General features: G+C 41.0%; 2 protein-coding genes across 14 annotated transcripts in view; one reads left to right on the top strand and one right to left on the bottom strand.

Moving 5' to 3' along the window:
- Positions 1–3,280: 3,280 nt before the first annotated feature.
- Positions 3,281–7,934, top strand: taf9 (TAF9 RNA polymerase II, TATA box binding protein (TBP)-associated factor). The gene is made up of 7 exons (XM_076102777.1): positions 3,281–3,412; positions 4,633–4,714; positions 5,560–5,696; positions 6,221–6,355; positions 6,435–6,513; positions 7,031–7,144; positions 7,532–7,934. Exons 1-7 carry the CDS (start codon positions 3,377–3,379, stop codon positions 7,684–7,686), a joined length of 738 nt encoding a protein of 245 aa, XP_075958892.1. The 5' UTR covers positions 3,281–3,376; the 3' UTR covers positions 7,687–7,934.
- A 4,624-nt stretch (positions 7,935–12,558) lies between these two features.
- Positions 12,559–17,500, bottom strand: part of arrb2a (arrestin, beta 2a) — a 24,716-nt gene continuing 19,774 nt past the window's right edge. For 3 of the 13 annotated variants that reach the window (XM_076102762.1, XM_076102767.1, XM_076102774.1), the window contains 9 exons: positions 17,058–17,193; positions 16,825–16,909; positions 16,631–16,703; positions 15,914–16,051; positions 15,751–15,834; positions 14,560–14,583; positions 13,836–13,912; positions 13,579–13,651; positions 12,559–12,789 (listed from right to left, as the gene is read on the bottom strand). In XM_076102762.1, the coding sequence (XP_075958877.1) occupies positions 12,699–12,789; positions 13,579–13,651; positions 13,836–13,912; positions 14,560–14,583; positions 15,751–15,834; positions 15,914–16,051; positions 16,631–16,703; positions 16,825–16,909; positions 17,058–17,193 (781 nt within the window). In that variant the 3' untranslated portion in view covers positions 12,559–12,698. The remainder of the gene's footprint in view (positions 12,790–13,578; positions 13,652–13,835; positions 13,913–14,559; positions 14,584–15,750; positions 15,835–15,913; positions 16,052–16,630; positions 16,704–16,824; positions 16,910–17,057; positions 17,194–17,500) is intronic. The other 10 variants (XM_076102764.1, XM_076102770.1, XM_076102766.1 and 7 more) reach the window with 6 other exon arrangements.

Below are 17,500 nucleotides of genomic sequence, written 5' to 3'. Positions count from 1 at the left end.
GTACTCTGTTCTCTACCTGTTCAGGTACTCTGTTCACTACCTGCTCAGGTACTCTGTTCTCTACCTGCTCAGGTACTCTGTTCACTACCTGTTCAGGTACTCTGTTCACTACCTGCTCAGGTACTCTGTTCTCTACCTGCTGAGGTACTCTGTTCTCTACCTGCTGAGGTACTCTGTTCTCTACCTGCTGAGGTACTCTGTTCTCTACCTGCTCAGGTACTCTGTTCACTACCTGTTCAGGTACTCTGTTCACTACCTGCTCAGGTACTCTGTTCACTACCTGCTCAGGTACTCTGTTCTCTACCTGCTCAGGTACTCTGTTCACTACCTGTTCAGGTACTCTGTTCACTACCTGTTCAGGTACTCTGTTCACTACCTGCTCAGGTACTCTGTTCACTACCTGCTCAGGAACTCTGTTCACTACCTGTTCAGGTACTCTGTTCTCTACCTGCTCAGGTACTCTGTTCACTACCTGTTCAGGTACTCTGTTCACTACCTGCTCAGGTACTCTGTTCACTACCTGCTCAGGTACTCTGTTCACTACCTGCTCAGGTACTCTGTTCACTACCTGCTCAGGTACTCTGTTCACTACCTGCTCAGGAACTCTGTTCACTACCTGTTCAGGTACTCTGTTCTCTACCTGCTCAGGTACTCTGTTCACTACCTGCTCAGGTACTCTGTTCACTACCTGCTCAGGTACTCTGTTCTCTACCTGCTCAGGTACTCTGTTCACTACCTGTTCAGGTACTCTGTTCACTACCTGCTCAGGTACTCTGTTCACTACCTGTTCAGGTACTCTGTTCACTACCTGTTCAGGTACTCTGTTCACTACCTGCTCAGGTACTCTGTTCACTACCTGTTCAGGTACTCTGTTCACTACCTGCTCAGGTACTCTGTTCACTACCTGTTCAGGTACTCTGTTCACTACCTGCTCAGGTACTCTGTTCACTACCTGCTCAGGAACTCTGTTCACTACCTGTTCAGGTACTCTGTTCTCTACCTGCTCAGGTACTCTGTTCACTACCTGTTCAGGTACTCTGTTCACTACCTGCTCAGGTACTCTGTTCACTACCTGCTCAGGAACTCTGTTCACTACCTGTTCAGGTACTCTGTTCACTACCTGCTCAGGAACTCTGTTCACTACCTGTTCAGGTACTCTGTTCTCTACCTGCTCAGGTACTCTGTTCACTACCTGCTCAGGTACTCTGTTCACTACCTGCTCAGGTACTCTGTTCACTACCTGTTCAGGTACTCTGTTCACTACCTGTTCAGGTACTCTGTTCACTACCTGTTCAGGTACTCTGTTCTCTACCTGCTCAGGTACTCTGTTCACTACCTGTTCAGGTACTCTGTTCACTACCTGCTCAGGTACTCTGTTCACTACCTGTTCAGGTACTCTGTTCACTACCTGTTCAGGTACTCTGTTCTCTACCTGCTCAGGTACTCTGTTCACTACCTGTTCAGGTACTCTGTTCTCTACCTGCTCAGGTACTCTGTTCACTACCTGTTCAGGTACTCTGTTCTCTCCCTGCTCAGGTACTCTGTTCACTACCTGTTCAGGTACTCTGTTCACTACCTGTTCAGGTACTCTGTTCACTACCTGTTCAGGTACTCTGTTCTCTACCTGCTCAGGTACTCTGTTCACTACCTGCTCAGGTACTCTGTTCACTACCTGTTCAGGTGATAAAACTTCACACGAAGCTTCTTTTATGACTTCTGGGAAGATTTCTTATCAGCTCAGAACTCTTAAACGTTTATTATTGGTTCTACTGACGTCTTCAGCTTTATGAGACATTTAAGAAAGAATGTCTTTGTTTTAAAGAATCACTGTTTTTAAATGTTTACCTGTAAATTACTGCTGATTTCAGAATGTACATTTACTCAAGTACTGAAGTACAATTTTGAGGTACTTCTACTACTTGAGTATTTCAGTTTTCTGCTACTTCATGATTGTACTCCACTACATCTCAGAGGGAAATAATTCTAGATACATCAAATATAATGAAGTATTAAATGATGATGTATTATTACAAATGATACCATATATATATAAAGTCATTAAAATGAGCTCCACCTAGTGATTAACACATTAATGTATCAATAATTATAATAGAGTAATGTTTATTATTCTGCATGATGAGTACTTTTACTTTTGGTCTTTTAAATATATTTTGATGCTTGTGTACTTTTAGTGAGATGTTAAATGCTGGACTTTTACTTGTAACAGAGTATTTTCCCAGGGTGGTATTAGTACTTTCACTGAAGTAAAGAGTGAATACTTTAGAGAACACTAGAAGTGTGTGAGAGACAGTAAATTGAAGACAGAGAAGAAGAAGAAGAAGAAGAAGAAGAAGAAGAAGAAGGAGAAGAAGAAGGAGAAGGAGAAGAAGAAGAAGAGGAGAAGAAGAAGAAGAAGAAGAAGAAGAAGAAGAAGAAGAGAAGAAGGAGAAGAAGAAGAAGAAGAAGAAGAAGAAGAAGAAGAAGAAGAAGAAGAAGAAGAAGAAGAAGGAGAAGAAGAAGGAGAAGGAGAAGAAGAAGAAGAGGAGAAGAAGAAGAAGGAGAAGAAGAAGAAGAAGAGAAGAAGGAGAAGAGAAGAGGAGAAGAAGAAGGAGGAGAAGAAGAAGAAGAAGAGAAGAAGGAGAAGAGAAGAGGAGAAGAAGAAGGAGGATTAAAGAGACAGTCAGAGTTCAGGGTGTTTACCTGCATCGCCTCCTGCTGGTTTAATGTTGTTATAACACTCTTTAATATAATTAATATCAACATGTAAAAATACTCTATTAAACTTCAATAAGCACAGGTTTACTAGTGGTGGAGAAGTACATTTACTCAAGTACAATACTTAATGACAAGTTTACAAATATTACTGGAGTAAAGTATTTTTTTATGTATAAAATATGATGTATTCTTATAGATTAAAGTACCACCGAACAGTTTATACAATTATTTAAATTAGCTTTATGTCAACCAGCTGTGACACATAGGTGGAAGAAGTACTCACTAATGTAAAAGTACTCATACCACAGTGTAAAAATACTCTGTTTTAAGTAAAAGCTGCACTCTCAACATGGCAGCAGGAAATAGGCTAAGTATAATATATTTAATTGGATGAATATAAAAAGAGAGAAAAATAAATAACTTAAATAATAACTAAACAGAATCCTCTGGCATATTAACAATATGACCACATGTCTTATTAAATGTAAAATAATCAAAGTCCAAAGTTCCTCTTAATGGTTATTTAGTGTTGTGGGTGTAATGACGATTTATTACCGGATCTGACCAGAAGGAGTCGCTCCACAGAGCTCCGCTGTCTGTCTCTGCTGCTCAATCAGACCGTAGAAGAAGAAGCTGAGGGAGCCGCGGGGGAAAAATTAAAATGTCTGCTCCGAAAACCATCCCGAAAGACGCGCAGGTATCGTTGTCAAAACTGAGTATTTCACACTTTATTTGTCATTCTGGTGCGGTTTGAATTAACTCGAGACGTGGTTTGGTTTAGAATGCCACAGTTAACGCCAAAAAAAACGACACATTTATTTGAACCCGTTAGCTTGTAGGCTAACGTTAGCGCTGGATTACCGTTCACAACATTAGCACACACAGCTAGCATGTTAGCCTAGCCGGTATCTTGTGGATAAAGTGCTGTAAGGATGTAAACACGAGCGACTTTATGTGCGTGATTTACACAAAGTTCATTTCTATTTGTCTCCGGTGGATGACGCGAATATTAACGGTCATTTGAGGTATTGTTATACTACGATGTACTACATCTGAGAGGGGAGTACTGTATTTTCTACTGTACTACACCTCAGAGGTACATATTGTACTTTATACTGTACTACACCTCAGAGGTACATATTGTACTTTATACTGTACTACATCTCAGAGGTACATATTGTACTTTATACTGTACTACACCTCAGAGGTACATATTGTACTTTATACTGTACTACATCTCAGAGGTACATATAGTACTTTATACTGTACTACACCTCAGAGGTACATATTGTACTTTATACTGTACTACATCTCAGAGGTACATATTGTACTTTATACTGTACTACATCTCAGAGGTACATATAGTACTTTATACTGTACTACACCTCAGAGGTACATATTGTACTTTATACTGTACTACATCTCAGAGGTACATATAGTACTTTATACTGTACTACACCTCAGAGGTACATATTGTACTTTATACTGTACTACATCTCAGAGGTACATATTGTACTTTATACTGTACTACATCTCAGAGGTACATATAGTACTTTATACTGTACTACACCTCAGAGGTACATATTGTACTTTATACTGTACTACATCTCAGAGGTACATATTGTACTTTATACTGTACTACACCTCAGAGGTACATATTGTACTTTATACTGTACTACACCTCAGAGGTACATATAGTACTTTATACTGTACATGTTGATTTATGTATATCGATATGTTATATTTTTAGAGATACGAGGTTCTCACCGGACGGCAGCGCTACAAACATGATCTTCTGGAATCTGAAGTATTAATGTAGAATAAAGTAAACAGGATATGAAGCAGTAGCATCAGATATACGTACCACATGTTCTTCACATGACTGCGTTGTCCTCTGATGGACCCTCACTGTCTCAGGTGATGATCCAGATCCTGAAGGACATGGGGATCACCGAGTACGAGCCCCGAGTCATCAACCAGATGTTGGAGTTCACGTACAGTGAGTCATCAGCTGATGTTTGATGTTTTAAGTTCACGTTGAGACTTTCTGATAAAAATGTTATTCATGTTAATTCTCAAACTCCAGCAAATTTGAAACCAATAACACAGAAGCACTTATATTTACATAATATTTAATTATATGAAGGTTAAAAACACAGAAGTTTGTCTCTTGTGGTTTATTCACGAGGAGCCGACGGCGTGGGCAGAGAAGGCCCTGATGAAGCTGTAAAGGGTTCTATTCTTTAGTGAACTCCTCCTAGAGACTTCATCAGATCCACTTTAAAGTTTGTCAATACAATGACATCACCGTTGTGATTAAAAGTTATCAAAAGCTTTACGTTTGACGCAATGGTTTAGCCGTAGCGTAGCTTTACGTGATTCCCCATCAAACAAGCTGATGTAACTCAGCTGGACTTGTTCCAAACGCTCCCAGACTTCTCATGCTTGATGACACTCATGGCCTGAGGATGTCTACAAGCTCATCTTCACTAGTACTCACAGCGCCACCTGCTGGTGAAAGGGTACATGACTTTTACACAATGTGGTTTACACTTGATACAGAGCATCATGATGCATGTTTGCACGTGTTCTGTAGCGCCACACAGCGGATACAGGAAGCATCGGACTATTTGCAAAGCATCAGGCGGTCCATGCGGAAAAAAACACTTTTTATCTCATCTGATCTCAAACCAAGTCTCTGCTGGTTTCAGACTAAATGAAACTTTATTGTACTCACATGTTAGGACTTAATAATACTATTACAGTTCTAACAATACCTTTAATAATACAACTAGTACACAACATGACAGTCAGTCGTTCAGGTTCTTCTGTTTCTGTTCACAGGATACGTGACGTCCATCATCGAGGACGCCAAGATCTACGCCACGCACGCCAAGAAGTCCAGCGTGGACGCCGACGACATCAAGCTGGCGATCCAGTGTCGCATGGACCAGTCGTTCACCTCGCCGCCGCCACGAGACGTAAGCTCCACCTGCTCAGGTTAACCCTTTAAACACCAACAGCTCCCACAGCGCTTTGTCTCCTCTCCAACATCCTGGTCCGTGCTGGTCCGTGCTGCCGGCGGGCTCTGTTGTTGAACTGATTGTAAATGTTTTGGTGCAGAAGACGAGAGTCAACTCCCTGCTGTGTAGATGCTGTGTAGTATCTGGTTCCACCACTAGATGGAGCCTCTGACTGTAGAGTCTCAGGTGTGAACTGATCGTTGACTCATCGAACTTTGTCTCAGTTGAACAAGTTTTCTGTTGTTATTTGTTTTTTGTCTTTTAAAGCTTTTGTGAGAAACTGTTTTATAGATTCAACCAATCAGTGAGTCACAACACGCTGTGAGCAGTTATGAACCTGTGAGGAGCACCGCTAGTTATAGATACTAGTACTCTCATCAGTACTCTCATCAGTACTCTCATCAAACAGGTTTCAGGGGAGGAGCTGCTGATGAATGTGCGGTGTGTTTATGATGTTTATATGTGTTCTGTCATGTGTTCAGTTCCTGTTGGAGGTTGCTAGGCAGAAGAACCTAACCCCCCTCCCTCTGATCAAACCCTACACCGGACCCCGACTCCCTCCGGACCGCTACTGTCTGACTGCACCCAACTACAGACTGAAGACCGTCCAGAAGAAGGTACCGACACACGCTTACTTTGAGTGATGTTCTTCTTCTCCTCCACAACACAACTCTCCTATCGTCTGCTTCCTCTCAGGTGTCGTCGGTCGGCAGGATATCGGTTCCTCGGCTCAGCGTCGGCACCGTGTCCAGCAGACCGGGCACGCCCACCCTCGGTGAGTGAAGGCTAGAGGGTTACCCAGAATGCAATGCAGCTACGCGCTCACATTCACATGTTGAACCGTCAACACTGCTACCAGAAGGAACTCTGGGAAAATATAATATATATATATTATTTATATATAAAACATCATTTAGTATTTAAAATGTTTAGCCAGAGATCTCTGAGAGACGTCAGATTACAGGAGATGATCTGATGTAATGAACACATGAACACATGAACACATGAACATGTTTTTACTGTAAAGTGAGTCTGGAACTGATTTCTTTAAATGTTCACAGGACGTAAACTGAAACTCTTCCACACTTTTTTGGGTTTATTCTGCAATCAAACCAACATCTGAACACTCAATACAGGTGTTTGACCCAATGCATTCTGGGAAATGTAGGCAGGTCTCCTTGAACATCATAACCAACCAGATTTAAACAGATATATTCTCTTTAGATGGGTTCTTCTCTGTGAGACCAGGTCCCAGTAGGACCAGTGTGTTCTGACCCGCGTTCTCTCCACAGGAGCCCCGTCGGTCCACTCCGTCAGCACTAAGGTGGGACCTCCGGTGTCTCTGACGGGTCAGAGGTTCACGGTTCAGATCCCACCGCCCTCTCAGACGGCCGCCAGCAAAACCAGTAAGAGCGTCTCCTCCCGTCACTCACATGTTTACGTCTTTATTGAACATTCAGAATCAAAAGTGTTTTGGACAAAATTGTTGTTTAATAAACAAGAAAACACAAAACTACAAGTTAAAGTCCATCGTAGAATCGGCCTAAAGGGTCACTACTATAATAATAATAATAATAATAACAACCGGGACCTTTGAATCCTTCTCTGTCTCTTCTTCGAGTGTTTGCACGGTCGTGCTTTTATTCTTCGGGTGCTCTGCTCTCAACGCCGTTCAATAGAAGCGTTTTCTGGCCCTTAAAGAGGAGCAGCGTATGAAACATCCCGTTAACGTCAGATAACCACGTTAGAATAAAACAGAGTTTAACCCTTCGCTGCTCTTCTCCCTCCAACAGCGATGCCGTCCACGGCCGCCGTCTCCAACGTCCTCATCAACCCGTCTCTGATTGGCTCCAAGAACATCCTCATCACCACCAACATGGTGACGCAGAACTCCAGCGACTCGCTGAAGAGGAAACACGAGGACGACGACGACTACGACGCTTTATGACGGCGCGACTCACGACGGCTCTTTTTACAAAAACTAAAAACATAAATCACCTTTTTAATAATCCTGAGAAATGAAAACATTTTGACCCCGATTACTGTCGACACCAGAACCTGATCCAGCTCATGAAGAACTGTTACTTTAGTTTTCTAGAACGTGTGTTGAACCGCAGCAGACTGCTGACGCTGGTTGTGGATTCAAACTGAAAATCTGATGTTCCAGCGATTTACAATAAACTGCGTTAAAATCAACTCTGCCTCTGTTTTTACCCAAACTGCCTTAAAAGTCATATTATAGCACAGGGGTCACTAATAGGCGGACCGCGGTCCGGATCTGGACCCAGGACCTAAAACTGATAGATAATTAAGAATTGTTCTATTTTAACCGGCGCAGCTTTTCCAGCCGTTACGGCACTTGTTCAGCGGTGCAGGAAACACACCGACCAATGCGTGTGAATCACGTGATGCAGCTCAGCCAGTCAGATACGAGTATTCTGACACGTTTCCTGACTCGAGTGAGATGTTCACACACCGTGACACACGGGGAGAGAGCAGGAACATTATTATGAGTTAGAGAAGTAATTCCAAAGACGACCTCCAGAGAAAAGTGTTGAGAGAGACGAGAGTCTTTAACCAAGAATGGACAAACTCGTACCGGGACGACTTCCCACGGACAGTTTAAAAGCAGTGAGTCTCATGTGGAGCGAACGTACCCTCTCACATCTGAATGAAGACACAGAAAATAAACCTCGGAGCACAAAATGATCAGAATCATAACGCGTTAGTTCACTGTTCAATAACAGAATAGAGCTGAAACAAGTGTTAACTACATAAAGTCCATGAACACCGATTTATCTTGTTAGAAGATGAGAAATATAATATTGTGGCTTTTTTATTGACATCATTTCACACCTGAATGAAGTGAATTTAATGTTTCTAAAATGAATTACTTTATTTTAAAGATGCATATTAAAAAGCTTTGTCAGTTATTCTTTAATCCAGACATTATTGTACTTAAGAACATGTATTCATGTATTTCTATGTATTATTTATAATCCATCCAGTTAAATGTGAAAACAGAATAATAATTGTTAAAATATAATTGGTGTACTTTTGTAATTGAAGGCGTTGCAGCATGTTGGAGCGTTCTCATCGCGACGTTATCTCAGCAGCACTTCTGACGCGTTTCATTTCTTGGATGACTTGAACTAAAACATTCAATAATTAAATGCTCAAACAAAAACACAACAGCGAGATCTGTTAGTTCATTTTACCTTTAATAATAAAAAGAAAACAAATAAAAATCTCAAAATAAAAAATACATGGCTGAACAATAGACTCTTAAATGATTATGAGAATAATCATGGTCGCGATGATGATACAGTAGAAGTAGTAATAATAACAGCCACCAATATAATAATAATCAGAATTCTATCTTTTCTGGTGTTTTTTTCGTCCCACCAGCAAAAATCACTTCCTGTTTTTTATAGACATTATGGTAAAGCATGGCACAGGCCGGGGCGTGGCACTTGGCAAAATATTTTCACACTTAGCAAAAAGTTACCCCACGTATGCACGAGAAGATCGGGACAGAATCACAGCTCGTACGACTCACAGCACTGCGTGGGAACAAAAGTTAACTTAAAGAAACGTGCTCCGAGTTTCTTCTTCTCCTCTTCCGGGTCGCAGCTTTAACGACTGACTGAAGGAGGAGGAGGAGGAGGAGGAGGAGGGAATTCTGGCATTTAAAAAATAAATAAAATAAATAATAGTTTGTGTGGAGCCTCAAAAACACAAACTATTTTTGAAAAATGGCCAAAGCGTGTAAAAAAAATCAACGTCGTCCTTTGCTTCCTGAAATCATAACGTGTGCAGGTCCGCGGGTTCGCTTCGTCCGATCAAAGTGCTGAAATGTTCTGTGAAGGTTTGTTTGTTTTGGGAAAAATGACTCGTTAAGAGATGTGAACTACTTCCATCGGTTTGTTTTGAATAACGAACACAGAAGAGGAGCATGAAAGTCCTTCACATCATGTCTGAGTTTGAACGAGGAAAAGAAAAAAGAAAAGATGGACGATGGAGAGGAGGAGCAGGAGGAGGAGGAGGAGGAGGAGGATCTGAAGGGAAACACTGGTGCTGTTTGTTTGTTTACTCTCTTTACTGGTTTTATTGGCTGAGACGTTTTCATGGCACTTGTATAAATTTGGCCCATTTTAAAAAAAAGTTTCTTCGATACTTTTCGTCATTGCAGGCGGTTCTTCTCAGAATAGTATCACGTTATATTAGTATTATAAGTCAGAATGATTTGAGAGAAAAATATTAATTGTACCAAAAAAAGTCATAATATATTCTCGCAAAAAAAGGACAAATATTGAGAATATTTTTGCAACATTTAAGGAATAAAGTCATAATTTTATGAGACCAAAGTCATATTATTTTGTGAGAATGAAGTCAGAATTTTACAGAGAAAACGTGTAAAATTAGTTTTATATATAAGAAAAATTTTGAAATATTTGAGGAATTAAAGGAGCAGTATTTAAAATGTGGGCGGCCATGTTAGTGCATGTTAGCATCATGGAAACGTAGCATGTAGCAGTTCCCCCTCAGGTAAACACCGTCAGCTCTGTTAACTGATGTTAGCGCTGTTAGCACTGCTGTCATTGCTAGCGCTGTTAGCCTATAGCCGTCGGTTCACCATTGACAAGCTGAGAATCAAAACGCTCCGATCTCAGATGTTGAACCTTTAAGTCACGAAATTATGGAAATAAAGTTGTTTATACTGAACACTTTGTCACTTTGATTCGAGCCAATGTCATTTATAATAAATAGAGATTTAAATGTTATCGTTTTTAAAGGTGAATTCTATGAGAGCAAAGTATCAATATTATGGTCACATGACCTTCAATAGAGAATGTGAGAAAAATGTGAAAATAAAGTTATACATTTGGGGGAAAAAGAAGCCAAAGACAAAAGACGACAATTATATATAAAAAAGTGACAATTTTTGGGGGAAAAGCAGCGATGTTAACAAAGTTGTAATTATACGAAAAATGTTCTTATTCATGAAATTACAAATGAAAAACAAGAATAAAGTTCAACGTTTCGGACAAAAAGACAGGAATCCGCTTCGATCAACTCGATCGTAAAACTGCTTTAAAGTCAGTCGATCGATTAACGTTATTATTTATGACTTTTGTTTTTAAGATTTTCACAAAATTATTTCGACACTCGTCTCTTAATATTTAACGTACATTTATTTTATTTACTCGAGGAAAATCTTTAAGATTGAACTCGAACAGAATTTAGTGACATTGTGACCTTTATATCATAATTATGTTAATTATGTGATGATGGACATGTCACACCTTTGTTTTTGACTTACAGAAGTTTCCTGCAAAGTAACAAAACAAAGACCGTTACATCGGAATCGCTGCAAATTCTGTTTTTAGTCACGAAAACAATCAAAAGATTTGGTCTCCATGGCGACAAGGCACAAAGCAGTCGAAACACGAAGACGAACAAAAGACGAACAAAGTGCATTCAGGAGAGAAAAACAAACTGAAAACAGTGGTCCCCTTTAACAGACGATTTAAACCAGCTGGGGTCGATCGGACGCTGCGATTGGTCGGATTCTGTTTGAATTAAAAACGTAGAAACAGACGTCACAGATCGGCTTCAAAGAACTTCAGATCTAAAAGAACGACGAGTCAGAAACACTTCTACTGCTCGTCAGGTGTAAACGGAACCAGATCGACAGGAACCAGATCCAGAGGAACCAGATCCGTTTACACCTGATAAAGGTCAAATATCAACGACGGCGCTTTCAGACCATGAAGGTATAAAATAAATAACGTGTGGGGGGGGGGGGGGGGGGGGGGGGGGCTTATGGTCGTACATTTACGATAAAAACCTTGAATAAACTGAGAGTATAAATAGAAACGGTGGTAACGTCCGTCTGAGTTTAGTTTCTTCCTAAAATAGAAAAGTATCTCATAAAGATACAAATACACGTTTCCTGCGTTCCTTTATGAAAACTAATAAATACTATTATATTATAAGTGACGTGTTTTAGACTCGGCGGTTCGTTTCCACAAAGTCAAATGAATCCGATTAGATATATTTTCATTTATTCATTCTGTAAATGTGACGTTAATCTCAGCAAATGTTTTCCCTGTAGTTATTATTATTATTATTATTTAATACCTAAGATGTCGTGATACGCCGGCGTAAACGTCTGCTGAGCAACAAGTCGAGACTCGAGGTCTGACGTCTGACCGGAGTTTAAAGGATTCCAGCGTCAGAGTTTGTGTTCGTTGAACGTTTAGGATTCTACTTCCTGTAGACGTGAGACGAATAGAAACAACAACTGAACCACGAGTGTTGATGTGAGCGAGAGAAGAGAGGCGACATCATCGGATCAGACAAGGTCATTGTTAAACAAAGAGGGGAACTCCGTCAACGCTGGAAAAAAAAGAAGCATTTTTCAAAATGGACGACAGGGTTCAGTGTTGAGAGCGGATGCTGGTGAGACGCGTGTGTGTGTGTGTGTGTGTGTGTGTGTGTGTGTGTGTGTGTGTGTGTGTGTGTGTGTGTGTGTGTGTGTGTGTGTGTAAAATGCATCGACAGTATTTACTTGAAGAAAAAAACCTCAAACTGCTCGTAGAAGATTTTTCTTTTTCTTTCTGTTTCAAATATATATTTCTGTTTGTACAAGGCGGCGATTCAACAAATAAGATTTTCAAAGTAAAAGCGGACGAGCGCTGCTGCAGGTATTGGTGTTTTCTTGTCATATTTCAGCCGGTCAAACATTCCTTCACGTTTTTTTAACATCTGTCCTGCAGCTGCTTCACAACCTTCAGCAAAGAAACAGAAACAGAGAAAGACGGAACAAATGGAGGCGGGAAGATGAAATGGCTGAAAACCCCCAAAAACCCGCGAGGCCTCCGTCCAAACATGCCCTCATCCCCCCCCCCCCCCTCCACCAGGGAATGTGTGTGTGTGTGTGTGTGTGTGGAGCTCCTAGCAGTCCTCGTCTTTGTCGTCCACGGCGCCTTTGAGCCGCAGACGGGCGAAGTCCTCGAAGACGAAGTCGTCGTCCTGGGAGACGCTGCTGAGGGCACGAAGGAGACGGTTTGAGTTTAATCCTGAACCCGGACTCACTCAGGATCAGGTTTATGTTTAAATGGTTCTGGTCTCGAGGATCGAACGCGTTCAGATAACGAGGGACGACGTCACCGTTTACAGCAGAAGCCCAGAGGATGTTAAACTACAAGTCTGTAGTCTTTAGACAACACTAACCACGGAGTACTTTACTGCAGTACAAGTACTAATACCACACTGTAGAAATACTGTGTTTCAGTACAAGTACTAATACCACACTGTAGAAATACTGTGTTTCAGTACAAGTACTAATACCACACTGTAGAAATACTGTGTTTCAGTACAAGTACTAATACCACACTGTAGAAATACTGTGTTTCAGTACAAGTACTAATACCACACTGTAGAAATACTGTGTTTCAGTACAAGTACTAATACCACACTGTAGAAATACTGTGTTTCAGTACAAGTACTAATACCACACTGTAGAAATACTGTGTTTCAGTACAAGTACTAATACCACACTGTAGAAATACTGTGTTTCAGTACAAGTACTAATACCACACTGTAGAAATACTGTGTTTCAGTACAAGTACTAATACCACACTGTAGAAATACTACTATCAACATATTTCAGGTCAAATCTAAATCTTCAAAGTAAAAACAGGAAATCTGTCAAATAAATGTGAAGAAGAAGTAGAAAGCGGCACAATACTAATTGTGAAGTACAAGTACCTCAAATGTGTACTTAGCTACACTTGTAACAACAAAGATCAAATAATAAAGACTCGATACTCACTTTGTGTCGAATTCTATCAAATTGGTGTCGATGGGGGGGTCCATCTCTGGCACAGCTGTAACACACACACACACTATTAGCATGTCACACCACTGTTTCCATGGAAACTGCTTCTTGGTCTCATGGAGAGAATGATGGCGAAAGAAGAGAGTTACGCAACAACAGAACATGAATAAATAAGCGTTCTTTAATACGTTCCGCTCCTGAAACGTGTCGTTTGGAGAAAGCTTTTAAAGGTCAAACAGGAAGTGACTCACCTGACTGTGGGCGGGACAGCGGCAGCTCCACAGGCTTCGGGTGCATCAGGATGAAGGGCAGCTCCACCGACACGTCTCTGCATGAACACAACAGACAGGAAGTCACGGCTCAGTCCACTTCCTGTTTGTAACCATTGAGCTCTGAACTGAATCTGCTCTGAGGACACGTCTCAACAGGAAGTGACCTCACAGCAGCTGATTGACGCTTTAAATGAGGTTTTATTCTGAAAAACAAACTGGAAGCCAACCAATCAGAGAGCTGCATTAGATGATCATGTGACTCTCTGCCTCTACTGATCGTATTTTAGAGGTTAGCTTAGCACGAGGCTATATTTTATTAATTCCATTCACTTCTACTTTTCTGTTTTTTTCTTTAAATAAGTTACCATCAGTGAAACTCAACTTCCTGTAAATGTTTCAAAATAAAAGCATAAATTACAGTGTGTGTACTTAATCCAGTTCCCTTTGGTTTAAAGCAATTTTCTCTTCTTTTTTTGAGAGATGTTGAACCAGTTAGTCATTTAAAACCAGTTAGAGCAACTTTACCTTCAACTTAAAGCACATTATATGTTGCTAAAACATGTAAAACTTGTTTAAAGCAACAATTAACCAGAGTTTACATGATGAACTGGTTAAAAACATTACACTGGAGGTAAACTGGATTAGAGCTGTGAAAGAGAGCGGATGTGTTTTAATGAACACTGAGGCTGTCGGTCACATTTACCTGTCCAACATGCCTCTCAGCAGCCTGCAGGGGGGGGACACACAGGGGGAGGGGGAGGTGGAGGAGGAGGAGGAAGAGGAAGAGGAAGAGGAGGAGCCAAACAAAACAAAACAAAAACACAGAGGGGAGATGAAATGAAAAGCAGGAGGCGACATGTTCACAACAAGTTGACAACCTAAAGCAAGCACAGTGAGGAGCAGCTACGCTAGCAGCAGAGGGTTCACCGCTAACCGCTAACAGGAAGTCAAGAGGACGAAACAGGAAGCTGAGCTGCACCAACATGGAGCCGTCCATCAGGAGTTACTTTAAAACAACGTCAAACTCTGTGTGAATTCATGTCGGGACCGAAGCGGTGCGATGTGATCGCTATTTATAACGAGGTCTCCAAAGACCAGAATGACTTTGTAAACAGACGGGTCACATGACGGGTCACATGACATCCTGGACTTCTAGCTGTTGAAGGAGCTGCACATGACAACTGCTTTTTGAACTGATTTCAATATAAAAATTGGTTCTCCTCCAACACTCAGTAGAACATGTGTTTCTAGTCTCTGATGTTTCATTGTAAACAACCAATCAGAGGAGAGCTAGTAACGTTAGCAGCACCGCTAACGGCTAACCAACAGGAGGTTCACTTCAGTTACATGATGATGCCTTCAGGCTCTGCTCAGTGAACATGAATACTGGCTGAAGGTACATTATAACGTTATCATGATGTGTTCACATGTCATCTGTAAAATGTAGTTTTGGTGATAAACTAGAATAAATCCAGTAGTTTGAAGGAGATGTTTTCACGTTAATATCAAACAGATATTAGAGATGAATTATGATGTTTAACTTCTAACACGAGCTCTAAGCACATTATTATACTTCATTAATAACAATAATGATGAGATTTGACTGATAATAACTGGATCCTTGTAGACCAGCTGATATACTCAAACAACAGAGAGATGTGTATCCGTTAACACGGATCATTAATGATCAATCATTAGTATCAGAAACATGATCAGAGATCTTTGTCTTCTGTGCTGATCTCATCTCTGAGTGTTGTTTTAATTTAAACTGATGTGGGTGCAGCTTAGCAACAAATCTGTAACTCCACTGATGACATTAACAGGAAACAAGAGGCTAAGAGGACAGGAAGTGATGTCAGCAGAGTGTGAATGTGTGTGTGTGTGTGTGTCGTACCCTCCACGTGAGACCACCAGCTTGACTTTGACTCTGTAGGACACCAGAATCCCCAGAACCTCCTTGTTGGTGACGTCCTTCACTCTGAAACAAAAGAGCGCCGCGGTCATGTGACTACAGCAACACACCTGCACACTGTGTGTGTGTGTGTGTGTGTGCTTACATGGTGGAGGAGGCCAGGTTGGTGTCTTCGTGCTTCAGCTTGCCGTCCAGAGCGAGTCCTCTCTTCTCTCGGTTCTTGTCGAGCGTCGGGGTCAGAGTGTACACCTTACAGAAGGTGGAGCTGGACGACACCTGGTCACTGCGGAGACAACACGCCGTCAATCAAACCGGCACAAGTTCACCAGCTGTCATCTTATTGTGATGCATGATGACATCACTGTTTATCTCCTTTAAACCAACAAACATCAACTTTTTACGAGATTGAACTAAGAACCAGATTTGAAATCTGTTTTAAAGGAAGTGGTTTAAACTAGAGGTTAACTTATTAAAGCAGATTCACTTTGAATTAAAGTGTGTTCAAAGATAAACTGGTTTAAAAATGTGTTTAAAAGAGATGAAAACTTTTTATAATTAGATATTAACTTAATCAAAGTGTGTTCAAATGAGTTTTAAAACCTGTTTAATCTCAAATCCAATCCAAACATACTGATCTGGTTCATCTTTGGACAGATGTCAGACTTCACACTGATTTGCTCTTGTTTTTAATTTCTAAATAAGAAATTTAAAGGGCCGGCAAGAAATACTGAGTCTGATCCAAGAAGGTCCCGTGTTCAAAGTGTTCAATATAAATGAATTGATACATATTGACCTCATTAATCCTCAGATAATCCTCAAAATGCCCAAAATGTCCCAGAGCAGACTTTAAACTGGGACTTACTCTGCCTCCAGCTGGGCCACTGGACATTTGTACTGGGCAGTACTGAACAGGCAGATGTCCGCATACTGACGCACTGCAGAGAGAGAAAGTTACTGTTACACATTCATAGGGAAAGGATCAAAGGACGACATGGACAGAAGAAGAAGAGATGACAAAAAGAGAAACTAAGAGAGAAGAAGAAGAGATGGACGTACCGGAGATCTTGACTCTCTTCACGGTCTTGGTGGAGTTGTTGGTGACGTGAACGTTGACGCTGATGGGCTCTCCGTGGTAGTACAGCTGCACACAATGCATCATGGGAAAAGAAGACATTAATTAGTGACGCCTAACATTAACTAGATCTCCTCTTGGAGATTCACAGTGTTGCATTATAAAGCACCTGCAGAAAGTACAGTGTGTGTGTGTGTGTGTGTGTGTGTGTGACTACCTCCTTGTCCAGAGAGGCCTCCAGGTGTAAAGATCTGTCAGACATCAGGAAGCTGCGGGTCGTCTCCACCATCGGCTGAGGACCAGGCTTCTCCGGAGCGTACTGAACCTTCCTGATAACCAGACGCACCGAGTTCCTGCAAACATGTATGACGTTACTGCAACCTGCTTCTTTTCAGTACAAAAGCATACCGATATATAAATTACCTTCAATATATCAACATTTACATCGTATTTCACTACATTTTCACCAAATGTTCATTCCACTTGTACTAACACAAAGGCTAACCATTAACGTTAACACAAAGGCTAACCATTAACGTTAACACAAAGGCTAACCATTAACGTTAACACAAAGGCTAACCATTAACGTTAACACAAAGGCTAACCATTAACGTTAACACAAAGGCTAACCATTAACGTTAACACAAAGGCTAAGTATTG

This window comes from Anarhichas minor, unplaced genomic scaffold, assembly GCF_050575085.1.
Source record: "Anarhichas minor isolate MPS153535 unplaced genomic scaffold, ASM5057508v1 ptg000027l, whole genome shotgun sequence".
NCBI classification, from domain to species: Eukaryota; Metazoa; Chordata; class Actinopteri; order Perciformes; family Anarhichadidae; genus Anarhichas; species Anarhichas minor.
This window is presented reverse-complemented; position numbering and strand designations above follow the sequence as displayed.

What these genes read in the sequence shown, in the direction of transcription:
- taf9 (XM_076102777.1), top strand. Translation starts at nt 3,377, where the DNA reads ATGTCTGCTCCGAAAACCATCCCGAAAGACGCGCAG. An exon ending in CCATCCCGAAAGACGCGCAG is followed by an intron (nt 3,413 to 4,632) that starts GTATCGTTGTCA and finishes TCACTGTCTCAG; the next exon opens with GTGATGATCCAGATCCTGAA. An exon ending in TGAAGACCGTCCAGAAGAAG is followed by an intron (nt 6,356 to 6,434) that starts GTACCGACACAC and finishes GCTTCCTCTCAG; the next exon opens with GTGTCGTCGGTCGGCAGGAT.